Source organism: Heloderma suspectum, chromosome 3, assembly GCF_057233095.1.
Source record: "Heloderma suspectum isolate Gila_16-S chromosome 3, 16-S_ref, whole genome shotgun sequence".
Classification (NCBI taxonomy): domain Eukaryota; kingdom Metazoa; phylum Chordata; class Lepidosauria; order Squamata; family Helodermatidae; genus Heloderma; species Heloderma suspectum.
Genome location: NC_139460.1, coordinates 94,277,630 through 94,296,902, shown reverse-complemented (window position 1 = coordinate 94,296,902; position 19,273 = coordinate 94,277,630). Strand labels below are relative to the sequence as shown.

Sequence of the window (19,273 nt, the reverse complement as noted above, 5' to 3'; positions counted from 1 at the left end):
ATAAGTCCCACCAAATCCAGTGGACCATACTCCCACATAAGTGTGCACAGACTGCACCCTGTGTTAATACATGGATTTCCGCTGTTGAGAATCATGGCAAGTTTCAGAGTCAGGTGGTCAGCCACAAGCTTGTTCTAGAAAGATGAGGTAAGGATTGCAATCTGTCCTAGAAATCCCATTTTCTCTTTCATTTTTAACAAAATGTGTTACTCCTGTGCATTAGAGAAAGAGGATGGGAAAGCACAACAAACTGCCAAAATCCCTCAGCAGCTCCTTAGCAAAACTCTATTAAACATTCAGGGGAGTGATGAATCTGTAATTATCTAATCCAGAATATTATGAAGAACTCAAATTTAAAATATAAGACACTCCAGGATCAAAGCAAGCATAGAATCTCTTCAATTGCATATTATCAATTCAATTCCTGCTACAATTCAAAGGTGGAACCTGACACAACGAGAGGGAACCTCCATGAAAGGACAATATAAGAAAATGGTACGTATTACACCAAATGCATGCAAACGGAAAGATCTTGACAGCACATTAAATCAGAAAGATGAGGAGGCTATAATGTACATTTTGTCCACTACTGAAAGTACAATCAATCATTTCAATGAGCCTCAAGGTGCTTGCACAAGTGCAATTACATATAATTTACTATCTGCAGGCCAGAAAAGTGAAACTGCACTCAGAGTTCTTGAACAAGCAACTCAGAAAATTCTCTCTGCTGTCAAAAGACTTCCCTGGAAACATCCTGCGATTAAAACAGAAATGTTTTCTGCGAATATGCCCTTTTGCACCGTGTCCAGAAATGGATGAACTTATTTGGTGGAAATCTTGTCCTATTCCTTGGGAGCAATTTAATAACTGCTTAACAGTATTCTAAAGTGCTCTGCTGTGTCTCAACAAATTGGTTCTTCTTGGATTTGTTCAGTAGTAAAGATTGCTATAATGAAGCCTTCTCTGGCTGGCCGATGAGTATCCCCTTCCCATGTGGCCATGGCTGGCATTTAGAAGAAAATGTATTTGCCATCATCTATACAACCAGACATCCAGCACCTGACAAGATCAAGAAAGCAATGCACTGTAACAATAAGCAAATTGTAGGCACCCCAGCAAATTATGGGTTAATTAATTAGTGTACCTGATTAATTAATTAACCCACACTCTGCTGATCTTCCCTACCCACCCAAACCCCCATGTATCCCCCTAATAAGCTGCCTCTGAGAGTTGGTGGACCCTCTGAAACAGAATGGGGAATTGTACAAAAATCAGGTGTGCCAACTTAAGCGAACAGAAGCTCTTTCTGCTAAGGCAAAGCCACCACTGGATGAAACTCACTGTAAACACTCGTGCCTTTTCTGTCTACCTACTTTGCATAGAGTTAAATCAGGTAAACTTTTATCTGGAAGGAAACATCCTGCTGCCAATAGGCAAAGATGGGAGGGCATAATGCTTTGCCCCAGAGACATTACCTCAATGTCTGATTATTGCACAATCTTTGATAGCAGGTTAATAGGGAAAGTGTTGTTTAACGTGCAGCAGATGGACCAAAACTCTGGGCTCCATAAACAATTGTATCCATAAGCAAAATCTAGAAAAAATATATTCATCCATGTTATACACATTTTGCACCACCCAGTCTACATTTTTGCATGATACTTCCACTAATTATTTCATTACATTTGTATCCCTTTCAGAAATTCTATACTCTCTTTGTCCCAAGTTAGGCAAAGAATGTGAAAGTTATCAGTCTCTTAACCCAATAGGCTTCCAAAAATTAGTTTTAAAAGTCTGTGGCATTAAATACATCCTGACAATATACTGCAGGAAATTTTGCTGAGAACTTCTAGCCCAAGGTCAGTGGAGCTATTCACTATCTAAACCCATGGAGGAAAAAGTAGTTCCTAAATAGTGGAACAAAAAACTCTTCTGAGCACATTTTTCCGGTTCACCCAATAGCCTCTGTGCCCTATTGCCCTCTTTCCAACTAGGATAACAAGACCATGAGTACTCACAGAACCAATTTTTCTAAAGAATTTGGGAACATCAGGCGCCTTAAGACAATTAGTGATTCACTGAAGCTGGAGGGTGTGACTGCAGCCTTATGCGCCTGACTGCACTTTCCTTTTCATCCAGCTGGCCTTGGGGAAACCCGCCAGCAGGCAGCATCTTTCTCCTGTTAAAACTGGCTGACCCTGGGGAAGCTAGCCAGCCCCTTCTTAGCTGTGCTCTGGATTGTGGGATGTGGACTACACCAGAAACAAAAGTTAACCCTAAGGGATGGACATAAGCTCTCTGTATCAGAGAACATCAGTTTGCCAAGGTTCCATTAACAGATTACACAATATATGCAAGAATCTCCCCATACAGTCTATCTCAACATGGAAGGTTTCTTATCACCACTACATTAATACATTCTGACTTCAAGAAGATAGACATTTTTATGTGTCTTTCCAAGATTATTATTCTCATCTCCCGTTCATTATCATATATCCTTATTTGATTCATATACATTTTGATCTGGTATTTCATTCTGGCCTGTGGTTTAGTCCCCATCAAGCTTACATGTTTTTGTCACACACTGATTTTGCTGTTTGAACTAGTTTACCTCTCATGCTTATAGGTTTTTACTTTTTGCCTTTAAGAATATTTCCTATGACAGCAGAGAGGAAGGTTCTGAAGTTGAGATCCCCCTTTCACCTAGAGTTGGTGAGAAACCATAGTGAAACACACAAAAAGTGAAAATTGTTTCACATTTTTCACTTAAAAGTCCCAATTAGGCTGGGTGAGATTCACTACAAACAAAATGGAGTTTCATACAGCCTGTATGCAATTCCATGAAATACCTTTCAAATTAGCTTAGGACATAATGAACTAGTTACTGAATCACAGCTGCCTGCTATCTGAACCACTGGAATTTGTGTTATACCTCTGAAACTGAACCTAATGGGCCCATCTGCACAATCACCAGAGCCCACCATGACTTATTTAAAACACGGCGGGTTGTGGTGCATGCCAGCAGCAATTGCAAATATTCAAGCCATGGCAAGCGGTTGCCGCAACTCATTGTGATCTGCCAACCCAGTGCAGAGTGGGTTATTGCCGTGGTGAACAAACTACCCACAAAACAGAAACAGCCCATGAGATCCTGCTTGTGTGCAACAATGATACTACGTAAAAAGCAAATTGTAACAGGCAGGCAAAGACTACACTTAAAAAAAAAAAAGGCACGGAGGAGTACAACATCTGTAAATAAAAATACCTTGTGGCATTCCACTATTCTTCACCTGGGGTTCAACCACCTGAATTGTGTCATCTTCCAGATAGAAATATATTTTACAGTGTCTTATTCTATACAGCTCTTGATTTTTGTCAGGAACTTCTTCATCAAAATAAGCATCAAAAGACAATACCTATACAAAAACAGAAAATGTCAAAAAGCAACATCTACTGTGCTGTAAGCAAAGATGTAAATGAAACAAAGCAACATATAGAACAACAGGTAGGTATGGGGAGCAGATTTCAACATTCAGTTTTACTTCTCTTGAGTTATATTGTCACACATGTGGCCTAAGTGGTTCCTACTTGGACAGGTCTGATATGTGACTGTAAAACTTACACTGTCTAGAACATACAATCAATTACTCTGCCAGATTCTCACATTAACATATGTATTTAGCACAAACTGCATGAGAATGTCACTTGTGAAAATAGTTTAAGGGACTAAACTGAAGTGACTATATCTGCTCATTTAGGTTTAAACATGCGTACGTATATGATGGGAAAGAAAGAAAGAATAGCGTATGTCCAGTTTATGCAAAAAAGCTCCAAAATAATATCAAGATAAAAGTTTCTAAAATTGCTAAAAACACATTACTGTGCAAGTGTACCATGGAGTATATAACGTCACAAGGGGCGGTGACAGAGAAGAATGCTGTTTAAGCTCCACTTGCTGAATAATTATTTTGTGTTCATACAAAACAATCATCCTGTGACTGCCTGTTACCAGATTGGGGGCAGTAGTGGAAGTGCTAACTTCAAATATGAGTCACGATGTCCTCCCTAAACATCCCCATGTTACTAACCTTTTTTCATAATCCCAGCAGTGGTGATCTTTAAAAAGCAAATAGATTAATTTTATTTATTAAATGTTTAGTCTATCCCCTCCCAGAGATTTGTAAGGCATGACAGTACATTAAAATATTATTTATTTATTTATTTATTCATTCATTCAGACGGACGGACGGACGGACGGACGGACCGACCGACCTCCAACTAGGCATTCAACAGTTAATGGGAGGAGGGAGAAGACAAGGGCTTCTCCTGGCCATACGCTTAGAAATAGGTGTGGGCAGAAGGTAGATCTCTGGATAATTTGCAGTAGTTCTGCAAGAGTTTCTGACTCCCATTTGTTGAACAATGACAACAAAAAGGCTTCACCTCCTTAAATAGCTGCAGAGATGGAAGAAAGTGAAGGGAGGGGAGAACTAGGAGTGGATTTTTGTGTGAAAGGACTGTGAACACAAATTCTTGGTTCAATCCATGTGGTCTGAGGCACCCTGTTCCTTAATTCTATGCAGTTTATGTCTGCCCTGAGCCACTGTTTTGCACCAGACTCTAGTTAATGAACTTTGAGGTTCTAGTAAAAAAAAAAAAAACCTAAGCAGATTCTAGAAGCCTGAAATTACCCAGCCCTGGTCTACAAAACACAATATAAATAAGGGAGAACAGGAGAGAGATAGGGAGCCAAAGGCCAATATAGAAAAGCCAGGAAAAGCGAAATGCAGTGCCTATTAAAACTCCTCCAGTGATCAGCTCTCAGCTGCCCCAAACCAGCCCAAGTAGGAGGACTCGCAAAACCTGTGAAAGGTGGGAACAATAACAATATCGTATTTTTCTCAGTTAGCCTTTAAAAAAGCTTGATTGGTATTGTTATCCCAGTACTACAGATGAGGCTGAGAGATAGTGGCTTGCTTAAATCCACCCACGGAGTTTGTGGCTGAGGCAAGTACTGTACAGCACTCTGACTAAATCCTTTTTTAATTGTCAAGAAAGGTCATATGACAAGCAGTCCTCACAGCCCTTGCCAACATCTGCTGTACAATCTAGAATCCAGAGCAGGAGGTTGAGCATTAGAGTGCAATAGAAAGTGGAAGTCTCTCTCTAAGGATAGCAACCAACATTACATGTTCCTACTTGCGTTTTGAAAAATAAAAATGAAGGAGAGAGACCAGAAAATGACCAGAGTTGAGTTGAGCATCTTTGTAAAAGTCAGATACATGAATATAGGGATGTATGAACTCTGGGCAAAAACCTGGGAGCTTTGTGGGATGAACTCTAAGCCCAAAACGGGGAGCTTTGTGGGACCTCATAGTTATGTCTGACCCATCTGATACTGCAGAGATGTGCAGCTCTGGTCATTTCCTGGCTTTTAAAATGTGATTTAGGCAATCTATTATTGGAAATAGCCCAAAGCCTGCAAAGTAAATCTCACTGAACATGGTGGTATTTATTTCTGAACAAACATGCATATGATCAGGATTGCACACGTTACAGGAGGGAAGAAATCCTTTAGCATGCCTTACTGAAAGGATGCCCAAGCATGCTCTGGTACAGAGACAGAGTGACAGTAGCTGTGGGGGCGAGAGAAGCAGTGGATTAACGCAGGGTAAAGTCTCATCTGAAGTTGCCCTTAATGAGCAGATTTAATCTCCTAATTAGATAGGCTGTGCATAGATAATTAAACACTGATTGTACAGCTAACATTACACATATCAAAAGGGAACAGCCATAAGCCTCAGCAAGAAGAATTTTCAAATTAGCAAGGAAATGAGCACTGCAGATTATAACTTCTGATTCAGATCCCTGAACTTCTGGAGTTATCCCATTTCTTGTAAGCATACTACTTGGGTAACAAAATATCACCAGCTGCCTGCTGTTTGGCATATGTGTGTGTTTGTGTGCTGATGTTTATCCTCTTTCTTTAAATAAAATTAACAGAAGTTGTATATCAAGGAGAAAATGGGGAGGGGGATAAAGATTAGCCAAGTCCTGTGGGGCAATCTGGAAACCACATTATGTTTGGCTTGCTTGGACAGTATAATTTTACGAGGAACATTTTCAAGCATGAATTGTCCCATATACAGCTTAACTATTTCACATCCTAATCCGCAGTCCAGTTAAGTAATTGTATTTGGATTTATGCTGATTCTACCCCACTGGTTTTCATAGGCTGGGAAATTTTTTAAATCCAAAGCACTTTGGCTGAACTGGCTTGTAGATCACATAAAAGCATTACATTCTTGTAGCAAGGCTTACACACAATGGAAAAACGAAGACCCCATTTTATAGATTATTAAAATGAAATATATGCATACCCTTCCCTATTCCTCTTAATCCTAGTTTAAAATTTTCAAGAAATCTACAGAACAGCAAAAGATAACTCTTTTAAAGTGTCACCATTCTGTGACCCGCACATTTTAAAATGCTGGAATACAGAGGGATTTTTCGGGATTTTTCTGTTTCTGAAAACCAAGGTCGGACCCAGGGCTCTGAGCTCAGTTCCCAGAAACCACACTCCCCACCCCCGCCCACACCCCCTCGTAGCCGGCACAATTCTCTTTGCAGTGGCTATGTCTCCATGCTTGGAAATGGAGCACGGAGATGGCGAAAAGGGGGCTGTCCCAGGGGCGGGTAGGGGAAGAGACTGTAGAAGCTGCTTACACAGCTTCCTATGTGCCATGCAGCCTCACCCCCTCCAGCTCCAAATCTCCCCAGCTAAACAGGCGAAACTGCCAGTCTAGCTAAACGTGTATATATATATATATTAACATTTCTTGGCCACCTTTCAGGGCAGAAGTCCTCCCAAGGCAGCTTACAGCAATAAAATACATAAAAACAGTTAAAATATTAAAAGGGATAAAAACATAAAAACAATAAAAGCTAACAATAAAACCAGCAACAACAATAACAGCAGTAACAGCAACAATAGCAGTCATATCAGGAGAAGGCCAAGGTAAAATAATATGTTTTCAAGGCCTTCTTAAAAGCCTGCTATGATGGAGCATGGCAGACCTCCTATGGCAACTTGTTCCAAAGCCATGGGGCCACTGCAGAGAAGGCCCTCTCACGTGTGGTCACCCACCTGACTGCTCTCACAGATGGGCAAGTGAGAAGGACCTCTCTTTCTGAACTTAAAGTGTGGGCAGGCTTGATATGGGTGAAGGTTGTCCTTCAATTAGGAAAGGAAAGGTTCCTCCTGTGCAAGCACCGAGTCATTGCTGACTCCTAGAGGGACACTGCTTTCGCTGGCATTTTCATGGCAGACTATAGCGGGATGGTTTGCCATTGCCTTCTCCAGTCGTGGCTACCTTTCCCCCTGCAAGCTGGGTACTCATTTTACCGACCTCAGAAGGATGGAAGGCTGAGTCGACCTGAGCCGGCTACCTGGGACGCAGCTTCCGCTGGGATCGAACTCAGGTCGTGGGGAGAGTTTCAGTTGCAATACTGCCGCCTACCACTCTGCGCCACACGAGGCTTCAGTTAACTTGGTCCCAAACCATTTACGGCTTTAAAAGGTCAAAACCAGAACTCTGAATTGGGCTCGGAAACACACTGGTAGCCAGCGCAGCTGGCACAGTATAGGCATTATGTGATTGAATCGCCTCACCCCCACCAATACTCAGGCAGCCGCATTCTGCATGAGCTGGAGTTTCTGAAACGTCTTCAAAGGCAGCCCCACATATAGTGCATTACTGTAGTCCAGCCTAGACGTCAGTAGTTTGTGGATAACTGAGGCAAGGTCCGTCCTCTCCAGATAGGGTCAAAGCTAGCATACCAGCCTAACCTGGTAAAATGCACTCCTGGACACTGCAGCCACCTGGGATTCCCCAGTTAGCTCAGAGTCCAGGAGGACTCCCAGACTACGCACTTGGCCTTTCAGGGGGAGTGCAACCCCATCTAAGACCAGCTGTAAACCTCCATCCGAAGTAGCTGGTTTCCCAACCCACAAGACAATCCATCTTGTCTGGATTAAGTACCAGCTTGTTTGCCCTCATTCATCCCAAAAGAGCCTCCAGACACTGATTCAAGAGTTCCCCAGTCTCCCTGGGATGTGCAGATGGAAACGAGAGGTAGAGCTGAGTATCATCCGCATACCGATGACATTTCAGCCCCAACCTCCTGATGACTTCCCCAGTGGTTTCATATAGATGTTAAAAAGTAGGCGGGACAGAATGGAACCTTGCAGCACCCCACAGGCTAATGGCCATGGGGTGGAACAGAAGTTCCCCAGCACCACTGTCTGAGACTGCTCCTCCAGAAAGGACTGGAACCACTTTAAAACTGTGCCTCCCATGCCCAATCCAGATAAATCCACTCTGTGCTCCAGCCGCCCTGCCTTGGATAGTCGTCAGCCTCCACCCTTCTTATCCATGCCTACTCAAAAGTATGTTCCACTGAGTTCAATGGGGCTTACTCCCAGGTAAATCAGTACAGCCTTAGATGTCATGGGAATGACAGCACAATATCTGTAATAATGGTGCCTTAATGCAGCCACTGTGTTAAGTAACCCTACAGCAACCCATGTAGGTAGATCATTATTACCCTAATGTTGCAGATGATGGGCTGAGACACAGTAGCTTGCCTAAGGCTACTAAGTTCATTCAAGGCTAAGGTGAGATTTGAACTGGGGACTCCCAAGTTCCAACTCTTGGCTACTACACTAAATCAGTGTAGTAACTGATTTACAGACAAATCCAAAGCATGATGACAGTGATGCAACAAAGGTATGTCCTTGTCTACACAGTCAGTTTATCTGGAATAAAAACCCTTAAATCTCTTCAACCTCTGATTTGTTTATAAATTCAAAGGGTAAATCAGTGGCTGAAGTGAGCTAAATGAGAGGAAAAGAACCCCTGTGTCAGGAGCGCCTTAGCTGCCTCTTACAGTCCCCTCCAATAGCCAACTCAGGACACAGACTACGGGGATTCTTTTCAAGGCTTTATTCCTTTACAACTTAATGATTCTTTCAGATGCTAATCACCAGCAACTAAGCAAGGAACTGCACTGGGGTAGTTAGCAGAGTAGCCTAAGCTCCAGGTAAGGCAGTTGGTCCCCGTTTGAAGGAGAACCGCGGGAAGACTCTGAACTTATGGGCTATGGAGAGATCCTCCCTCTTTCCCTTGGGTCCTCGGGATGCGACCGTTGTTTTAGCACCAAACAAGCAGAGCGCCGCCTTTCCGTGCCCTCCATCTGTCGTCGCTCCCTGCGTCTGCACCAAGCATCCAGCAAGCCCCCCTCCAGCGCTCTCTCACTGCCAGGGTCACTATCTATCCTAGGAATGCTGGCAGGAGGAATCTCTGCCAGCTGCTGTGCTTGTGAGAGATGAGCGCGCTCCTCTCCCACGGATTGCTGTTCTTCCTCAGAATCAGAACTGCTCTGGGGCTCTATGGGCTCAGTTTCTACCCTGACACCCTGGTAAAATCAGGGACTCTCGATTCACTTCTCTTTTTTCCTTGAATAAATGACTATGTAAGAAATTACAAGGCTCGGTCGGATGTAGAGCTCCCTGTAATTATCCAAGTGACTTGTGAATGAGACAAAACAATGACAAGAGGATATGGCGAATACACAGTGGAAATATCTTTTTTTGTGTATACAGACGCTTGTGTCCCAAGGTAACAATTATGAGATGATACCTCTAAAGGTAAACAAGCCTCAGTATCATGGGCAAAATATCTTTTAGGTTTGGGATCCAAGCAATTCAAAGATACTGCCATCAAATATTTGGCTGGCAAATTCCAATCACTATGTGAAACCCAGACCCTCCATCTGCAGCTCATCTCTGAATTCCCTGCCTCAAGGTGCTCCAAATTCCAAAATGTCCCTTGTGTGTACTACACAACACGACAGAATTTGTTGGATAGAACTGTCTGATGCCAATTGCATAAAATCCACCCACCCAACCCCATTTTGGATTATTCCCCCTTCCCTCAGCAGCCCCCACACCCTATCCCAATTGTCCACAAGGGCTGCCTCCGACTCTTCCAAGACGCTTTTTGTGGGGCACAGCGGGGAGAAGGGCGGAAGGAAACTTTCCTCTGAGTTAACTTATCTCAGGATCCAAGCCATTGGACAGGGTTGGATAAAACACAACCACATAAATAAACAAATAAATTGATCTCGATGTACCTGTTTATCAAATGCTACCCAGGAAGGTGCATCACTTCCAAAACCTCTAGGAAAAACACTGTACTTCGGTTTCAGCTTTTGTCCAAGCAAAGGTTCGCCCCCTATTCCAGGTTTGTCTTCACCCACCAACATAGAAACCTTATTGCAGTAACTCCAGTGTTGAGATTTATGGAACTTTTCTTTCCCTAGCTGCAATCAAGATGAAATAAATAATAGTTTTAGAAAGCAAAAAATGTAAGGGCATTTTTAAAATGACGATTATAAGAATAAAAATCTTTAGTTTCTTCAAATCTGTAAAACAGTGTCAATCATGGTAAAATACTGATAAAACAACTTTAAATCAATTTTACTTCCTTTTTTATCATAAATTTTAATTTTATTTCAAAATAAGGTTAACAAAATAAAGGCAACAAAAAGAAGAATGTACATAATAATGAATCAAAATCACTAAAGAAACAAAGGAATTCACTAATGATGAATGTTAATGTATAACTGATATGCTTAAGGAACATCTAAAATAAAACAGCGTAAGTAGAAGCCCAATACCTAATGAAAGAAAAAAAACCTTTGACAATATATAAAAGGAGTGTGTGCAAGTGTATGTCATTTTGTATGTTTGTGCATATTAATCAGAAAAAATATAGGCAACTATACTTTCTTGGAACTTTATCAAAAGTCTGAAGTGCCTCAACATAGGAAATGAATGGAAACCATGGTCCCGTAATATCGTTCTTCAATTTCTATCTAAATGTTTATGCGAAATTTTGAGTCATTCCCTGATTCAGATGTGTTATTTCCCTGCTCTGAATGATGCCAGTTTGGTAGTAGTCTCTTTGGGCACATCTGCTGAACAATTCCACTAATTTCCTTGGTGCAAAGATGGAACCCCATAAAATTGATGGAGTTATACCCTTGGCAAAAATAGGGAAAATGAATACAAACATCAAATGCTGTGTACTTGTAGGCCTGAAATAGGAATGCCCTGGAATCTACAGCATCGAGTAAACACAGGCCTGAAAAATGCTAGCAGCCAACTCTATTACCAATGTTAGTCTTATATATTCTCAGGTATACTAAGGATAAAGATGGGGCAGGAATGCATTACATTAAGAACCTATTCACAACTGGTAAAAGTAGAGGCATCTTATTTATAATTGCAAAGAGGGGATTTACATCAGAGCTGAAACTGGCAAGGCTCAAAGTAAGGTTTCTTCACCACCACCAGTTCCAGCAAGGCATCTTCAAAATTTGCCTTCAGTTTAGCTGAACTAGTGAAACTGGGGTTCTGCCTATTTTGTTTTGAGAGAAGCTACAGTACATTAAGCATGCTGAATGCTGGCCACTTCCTTTTTTCAGATAAAGCATCCATGTGGGGGCTCAATTTGGATCAGGACCAAGAGTCTGTTTACTGCAACAGTGCCTCTGGAGGCAAAGAGAAGCTTGGAGAGGCAGGGGGGTGATTCTCAGCAGGAAACCAGTACTGGGAGGAAACCTTCCTGCCTGCACACTGCAGCCCCTATCAGAATCAGGGCTCTGTATGGCTGCTTTTCAAGGCCAGTGCTAGGCCTGCTGTAGTTTGACCCTTGGTTTTAGCATCTCTGAAATGCCCTCTTTGCAGCCCCTTTCATGTGCTACAGTGCATATGATTAAACTTTACAAAAGGTCAGGAAGGGGAAGCAGCATGGTGATCTCCATCCTCAGCAGTAAAGCTGTCTCCCTGTCTACTACATCAGAACTGGATATTGCACTGTGATCTTTTAATTACCACTTGCAGAACTATTCCACAAGAGTAAGAAGTGGCAGTGGCCTTTGGCCTCATTATCTAGACAGCCCTTAAGCCTAATTGTATGGAGGAAAGAGAAATGGAGCACAGAAGTACCTAGCAGGATAGCAAAAGGACAGAAAGGGTATTTTTGCATCATCAGGTTAGGCTTACTGGACACCTCAGGATGCAGAAGGGGCGAAGTTAAAAAGAGTTGTGAGCATAATGTTTTTTGGAGACATACTGACAGAATTAAAAATTAAGGAAAGTGGGAGCAAATAAGAAGAGTAGCAACACTGTTACAACAGAGACCGAAATCAAAATAAAGCACATTGGTTCTTATAGTACAACTCACATGTTATTAAACATGTGCATCAGCCTTCCTCAACCACCTTGTTATTAAACATGTGCATCAGCCTTCCCCAACCTGGTGCCCTCCAGGTGTGTTGGACTACAACTCCCATCATCCCCAGCCACCACATGCATGAATGTCTTCACATTCAGTGACCAATTCTAGGTACAAAGTTTTTGATAGCTACTTACATTATCAGATATTACATTACCAAGTCAATATTCCTCACAACTTTTGCAAGTTATCACATCCATCACAGTGTACAGCATTATCCAACACGCACTCAGCCTTATTTAAACAATGGGACTTACTTCTGGGTACTTTATATTGACACCAGCTTCAATTTGCCCTCTTCTTTCTTTTTTTACCCCACTGGACAGAACTCAGCAGGGAACAGATAATATCAGAAAGTGAGAGGCAGGTGTTGCCTCCAACTTTTGAAAGTAGTGACAGGTTGGTAGTACTGAAAATAGGAGAGTATGATGATGGAGAAATTGGGGAATCACTCTAGATAGCATCTCTCGTCCATCCTGATAATGGCGCTTAGTGGAATCCTCCTGGATTCAGAATGCACATTGTTTTTTTACTTCATTTGGGCATGCCCATCATATACTAAGCTCTAGTGTCCAATACCAAAATGATTCAAACATGCACATCATGCTCTCAAGAGACATGGGCTGTCTTATGGAACAACATTTTTTTAATGGTACTGATCGTGCAAGTACATCTGGATAAGCAAAGATCAGCACAAAGATTGGCACAGCTACCATCTGGAGACACAAGGCAATCATGTCATATTAGCGTGACTGCTACCTACAAAAGCAGTACAATCGCTCGAGAAAGCAGACGCCTGAAAATGAGAACTGCTCTTCCTGAAGCTGCACAGAATTGTGTCTCAAGAAGATGAAACCAGTGGGCTTTTGATTAGAAAATTGGAGTTGTCACACAGCATCATCTTTCCTTGAGGAGAGATACTTCTTTTCTTTACACTGAAGTTTGAAGTCTCATTACAAAACTGGCAATCAGGAAGATCTGAAGGCACAGTGTACCACTAAGCAGACACACTGCCATCAACACCTCAGCCACTTCAAGCATGGGTTCTCCCACAGTGCCCATGCTCATTCTGAGAAGTGTTCCTTTCACCGGAAAAACCATTGACCCTTGGAGAACTCTGAAGCCCAGCTCCTGGATTCCAAGGAGCTGGCAAGGTGCAAGACCCAGAATCCCAATGAGACCCAGGCATGACAGCTTCCAGGACAAATAACTCCATAGAGAGAACTAGGAACAAAGTTGCCATTTAAGCCAGGCATGTCTAGTGGAACAATTTGTAATCTATAATAATAAGAGAATGTGCGTGTGTGTGTGTCTGTCAGCATCATAGTGCCAAGGCTGCAAAACCCAGACACCTGGAACTTGGCATGCCTACTAAGGAGACCCTAGGGATATGCACTGTGGGGTTACTTTGCTTTTAAACTCGTTAATTTTAATTAACTTTAATGTGTCCATGTGGTTGAAGCCTGCAGTAACATCTTCAGCCACTAGGGACAGACTTCCCTAGCCAGCACATAGGTTTGTACTCCATACAGTTTGAAGTAATAGATTAGCATGCCAGTAGACACTGTTCTGTCACTGCCCCCTTCTGTGGAGTGCCCCCGCAAAACAGGAGAATGGAGTAGGCAGACCCTTCCCTCAGAGGACTATGGGGTGCACCATGGCAGGGGCAATGCCTAGGGGTGCCAGCGAGTGTGCCTTTACTCAGATGGGATGGGCACAATGTGTCCAGCTTTGACGCCTGCATATGTTTGCTTGAAGGCATCACTGTATAAGCTACAGTCTATTCCAACCCACGCAAACCTAGGTCTGTTCAATAGTTAGGGATAAGTGTTCTCATGCATGAAAAACTGGCCAAAATCACCTCTTGGCTTAACTAGGAATTTCGGTTGACTGTAAGAACTTCAGAATCACCTTGTTAAATTGGGTCAAAAGTCCATTTATTACATTGCTTCCAACAGAAGCCAACCAGATGCCTCTGGGAACTCACAAGCAGGGTGTAAAGATTATGTCATCTGGTATTCAGAGGTGTATTGCTTCTGTACATGGAGGCAAGATCTGAATGTGCCCAAAGCCTGACCCTTTACAGAAGACATGAACAGTTTCCACCCAGTAGAGGAATGGTGGTAAATGGCTGCCTAGCTAACAATCCATCACCAGGGTACCCATGGAAACACATGCAAACACCTAACATTGCATGCTCCAAACAAACCAGCTATTATAATAACCAAAAGGAACTGTCTGTTAAAAGTTTGGAAAACAAAAATGGTTTGGAAACCATTTCTTCTAGAACTTCTTCCAATAAACTTCAGGAAAAGAGTGACAAAAAATAGAGCAGTCAACACCTAGAACTGAAGATTAAGAGCAAAACAGAAGAGCAGTTTAAAACCAATCTTTACCAAATGGATTAATTACATAACCCTGGAAATAATTATCTTACTGCTGAGTCTTTCTCTCTCAAGATTTACTCCTGAACCTGTCATTTAACACACTTTGGGCCTGTCCTTGCAGATTTAAAGTGGTACTCCTTTCAGTAATGGTCCAACTCCATTCAGAAACCTTTTCTTCTTTTATGATGGAATACCATTCATAATGAAGAGCAATGCTATCGTAATGAGAACAATGAAACCAATGGTGGATTTCTAAATACATTTAGGGAGCAATGCTATGGCCCATATACAGCGTCTGAGGGGCCATAGGATTGTCCAGATTCTTGGATCCGAGGTCAGAGACAGTGCTCCAACCTCAGAGCCAGGAATCCACACTCTCCAGCCCCTCCCCCTGCTCACTGGTATGGAGAGAACCGTGCTGGCTGTCTCTCCAAGATCACAAAGGTGACCTTGGAGAGAGGGTAAAGGGGCGTACCACTGGGCAGGGAGGGGACTGGGGAAGCCGGAATATGACATATCCCAAGGCCTCCCCAGCCGCCTTCCCTCCCACTCCAATACACCCCAGCTAGGCATGCAAAAAGCCTGTTTGGCCAAAAGACAGAGCAGAAGGCACACAGAGGCGAGGATCGCCTCCTCCAGTACTCCTATTCTTCATTGGATGCCCATAAACCTCCGAGTTCGGAGGCTTACAAGCTTCGGCATAGGATTGCGCCCTTAGGATCGCTGCTGATGCAAATTATGTTGTTCCTAAAGAACAAAATTCTTTAAATGTAGCTCTGAAATGTTTCATTGCAATGTGTACTTTAGTGCTGAACAAGGAGGAGAGGGTGCACAGTTGTACTTGGGGTAAATAAGGTAGACAACTTGGTGCTCTCCAGATGTTTTACACAACTCTCACCATCCCAGACCAGCAGCCATGCTGGCTGGGGCTGATGGAAGTTGTAGCCCAAAACATCTGGTGCACACTAAGTTGCCTACCCCATTACATATAAATACGTAAAGGATCTCAGGCTAGGAAAGACCACTGCTTGTGATACTGGACAAGTCCTGCCAGTCAATATGGATAGACTCAAGGATGAGGAATGTGTGGCCCTCCAGATGTTGCCGGGCTTCAGTTCCCATCAGACTTTGCCAGCGTAGCCAATGCGGCACGATGATAGGAGCTACACTGCAACAACATCGGGAGGGCCAGACATTCCCTTCCCCTGGTATAGACACACAGCACTGGTCTAGATCTACAGAAGTCTGTCTTGGTAGAAAGTAATTCCTTGTTTGAGAGAGGAAGTCATATGGAATGAGAAAAGGGATGCTGGAAGTTATAGAGGAGAGGCTCAACAGTGAAAGGGGAAGGGAGGGGATAAATAGGTGACTCCTCTCAGTCTTCTCTTCCCCTCTCCCCCAATCTTGGCCTTTTTCACCTTGCAGGTGCACACTTCTTGGTTGCCACCTTGAGCCATATTTGTTGAAATGAGAAGACCCCAAAGTCAGACTTAGGAGTCCCTTTGCTGAGCCAGGCCACGTCCATCTTCATGATGGGAGAAGGGATATGGGGGAGAAGGGGCTGTTCCAGGTTGTTGTTGTTGTTCAGTCGTTCAGTCGTGTCAGACTCTTCGTGACCCCATGGACCATAGCACGTCAGGCCTTCCTGTCCTGCGCACTCTCCCGGAGTGTGCTCAGGTTCATATTCATTGCATCGGTGATGCTATCTAGCCATCTCATCCTCTCCCATCCCCTTCTCCTTTTGCCTTCAGTCTTTCCCAGCATCAGGGTCTTTTCCAGAGAGTTTTCTCTTCGCATTAGGTGGCCAAAATATTTGAGCTTCAGCTTCAGTATCTGTCCTTCCAATGAGCACTCAGGGTTGATTTCCTTTAGGATTGACTGATTTGACCTCCTTGCAGTCCAGGGGACTCGTAAGAGTCTTCTCCAGCACCACAGTTCGAAAGTATCAATTCTTCGGCGATCAGCCTTCCTTATAGTCCAGCTCTCACAGCCATACATTACTACTGGGAAAACCATAGCTTTGATTAGACAGACCTTTGTTGGCAAGGTGATGTCTCTGCTTCTTACTATGCTGTCTAGGTTTGCCATAGCTTTCCTCCCAAGGAGCAAGCGTCTTTTAATTTCATGGCTACACTCACCGTCTGCGGTGATCTTGGAGCCCAAGAAAGTAAAATCTGTCACTGCTTCCATTTCTTCCCCTTCTATATGCCAGGAAGTGATAGGGCCAGATGACATGATCTTAGTTTTTTTAATGTTGAGTTTCAAACCAGCTTTTGCACTCTCCTCTTTCACCCTCAACAAGAGGCTCTTGAGATCCTCTTCACTTTCTGCCATTAGGGTGGTATCGTCTGCATATCGGAAGTTGTTGATAATTCTCCCAGCAATCTTAATTCCGACCTCTGATTCATCCAACCCGGCATTTCTCATGATGTACTCTGCATATAAGTTAAATAAGCAGGGTGACAATATGCAGCCTTGTCGTACTCCTTTCCCAATTTTGAACCACTCGGTTGTTCCATGTCCGGTTCTTAGTGTTGCTTCTTGACCCTTGTACAGGTTTCTCAGGAGACAGGTAAGGTGGTCTGGTACTCCCATCACTTTAAGAATTTGCCACAGTTTGTTGTGATCCACACAATCAAAGGCTTTAGCGTAGTCAATGAAGCAGAAATAGACGTTTTTCTGGAATTCTCTTGCTTTCTCCATGATGCAGCGAATGTTGGCGATTTCATCTCTAGTTCCTCTGCCTCTTCGAAACCCAGCTTGTACTTCCGGTAGTTCTCGGTTCGCATACTGCTGAAGCCTAGCATGTAGGATTTTGAGCATCACCTTGCTGGCATGTGAAATGAGCGCAATTGTACGGTAGTTTGAACACTCTTTGGCATTGCCCTTCTTTGGAATTGGAATGTAAACTGACCTTTTCCAGTCTTGCGGCCATTGCTGAGTGTTCCAAATTTGTTGGCATATTGAATGCAGCACTTTAACAGCATCATCTTTTAGGATTTTAAATAGCTCAGCTGGAATACTGTCATCTCTGCTAGCTTTGTTGTTACTAATGCTTCCTAAGGCCCACTTGACTTCACTCTCGAGGATGTCCGGCTCAAGTTCAGTGACCGCACTATCATGGCTATCAAGGACATTACTGTCATGGCTATCAAGGACAATAAGATCTTTCCTGTATAGTTCTTCTGTGTATTCTTTCCACCTCTTCTTAATCTCATCTGCTTCTGTTAGGTCCCTGCCTTCTTTGTCCTTTATCATGCCCGTCTTTGCACAAAACGTTCCCTTGAGATCTCCGATTTTCTTGAAGAGATCTCTAGTCTTTCCCATTCTGTTGTTTTCCTCGATTTCTTTGCATTGTTCATTTAAGAAGGCCTTCTTGTCTCTCCTTGCTATTCTCTGGAACTCTGCATTCAGTTGGATAGATCTTCCCCTTTCTCCCTTGCTTTTTGCTTCCCTTCTTTCCTCAGCTACTTGTAAAGCCTCATCAGACAGCCACTTGGCTTTCTTGCATTTCTTTTTCTTTGGGATGGATTGAGTTGCTGCCTCCTGAACAATGTTACGGACCTCCGTCCATAGTTCCTCAGGCACTCTGTCTATCAGGTCTAATCCCTGAAATCTATTCCTCACCTCCACTGTATATTCATAAGGGATATGATTTAGGTCATACCTGAATGGTTTAGTGGTTTTCCCTACGTTCTTCAATTTAAGCCGAAATTTTGCAAGAAGCAGCTCATGATCTGAGCCACAGTCAGCTCCAGGTCTTGTTTTTACTGACTCTATGGAGCTTCTCCATCTTTGGCTGCAAAGGACATAATCAATCTGATTTCGATATTGACCATCTGGTGATGTCCATGTGTAGAGTCGTCTGTTGTGCTGTTGGAAAAGAGTGTTTGCTATCATCAGCGTGTTCTCTTGGCAAAACTCTATTAGCCTTTGTCCTGCTTCATTTTGTACACCAAGGCCATGCCTGCCTGTTATCCCGGTGATTTCTTGACTTCCTACTTTAGCATTCCAGTCCCCTATGATGAAGAGGACATCTTTTTTTTGGTGTTAGTTCTAGAAGGTGTTGGAGGTCTTCATAGAACCGATCAACCTCAGCTTCTTCGGCCTCAGTGGTTGGGGCATAGACTTGAATTACTGTGATGTTGAATGGTTTGCCTTGGATTCGTACTGAGATCATTCTATCATTTTTAAGATTGTACCCCAGTACTGCTTTTCCCGCCCTTTTGTTGACTATGAGTGCTACTCCATTTCTTCTAAGGGATTCTTGCCCACAATAGTAGATATGATGGTCACCTGAATTAAATTCGCCCATGCCTGTCCATTTTAGTTCGCTGATTCCCAAGATGTCGATGTTCAATCTTGCCATCTCATGTTTGACCACCTCCAGCTTACCTTGATTCATTGATCTTACATTCCAGGTAGGTTCCTAAACAATATTGTTCTTTACAGCATCGGACTTTCTTTTCACCACCAGACACATCCACAGCTGAGTGTCCTTTCGGCTTTGGCCCAGCCGCTTCA

The 19,273-nt window shown here is 43.1% G+C and overlaps 1 protein-coding gene across 2 annotated transcripts in view; it reads right to left on the bottom strand.

The window, feature by feature from the left end:
- Positions 1-19,273, bottom strand: part of EFHC2 (EF-hand domain containing 2) — a 71,105-nt gene that overhangs the window by 50,930 nt on the left and 902 nt on the right. For both annotated transcript variants that reach the window (XR_014789128.1, XM_084843889.1), the window contains exons 2-3: positions 10,195-10,383; positions 3,266-3,416 (exon numbers count right to left, since the gene is read on the bottom strand). Coding sequence is in view for 1 of the 2 variants with exons in the window: in XM_084843889.1 (XP_084700015.1) it covers positions 3,266-3,416; positions 10,195-10,383 (340 nt within the window). In the remaining variant the exon portion in view is untranslated. The remainder of the gene's footprint in view (positions 1-3,265; positions 3,417-10,194; positions 10,384-19,273) is intronic.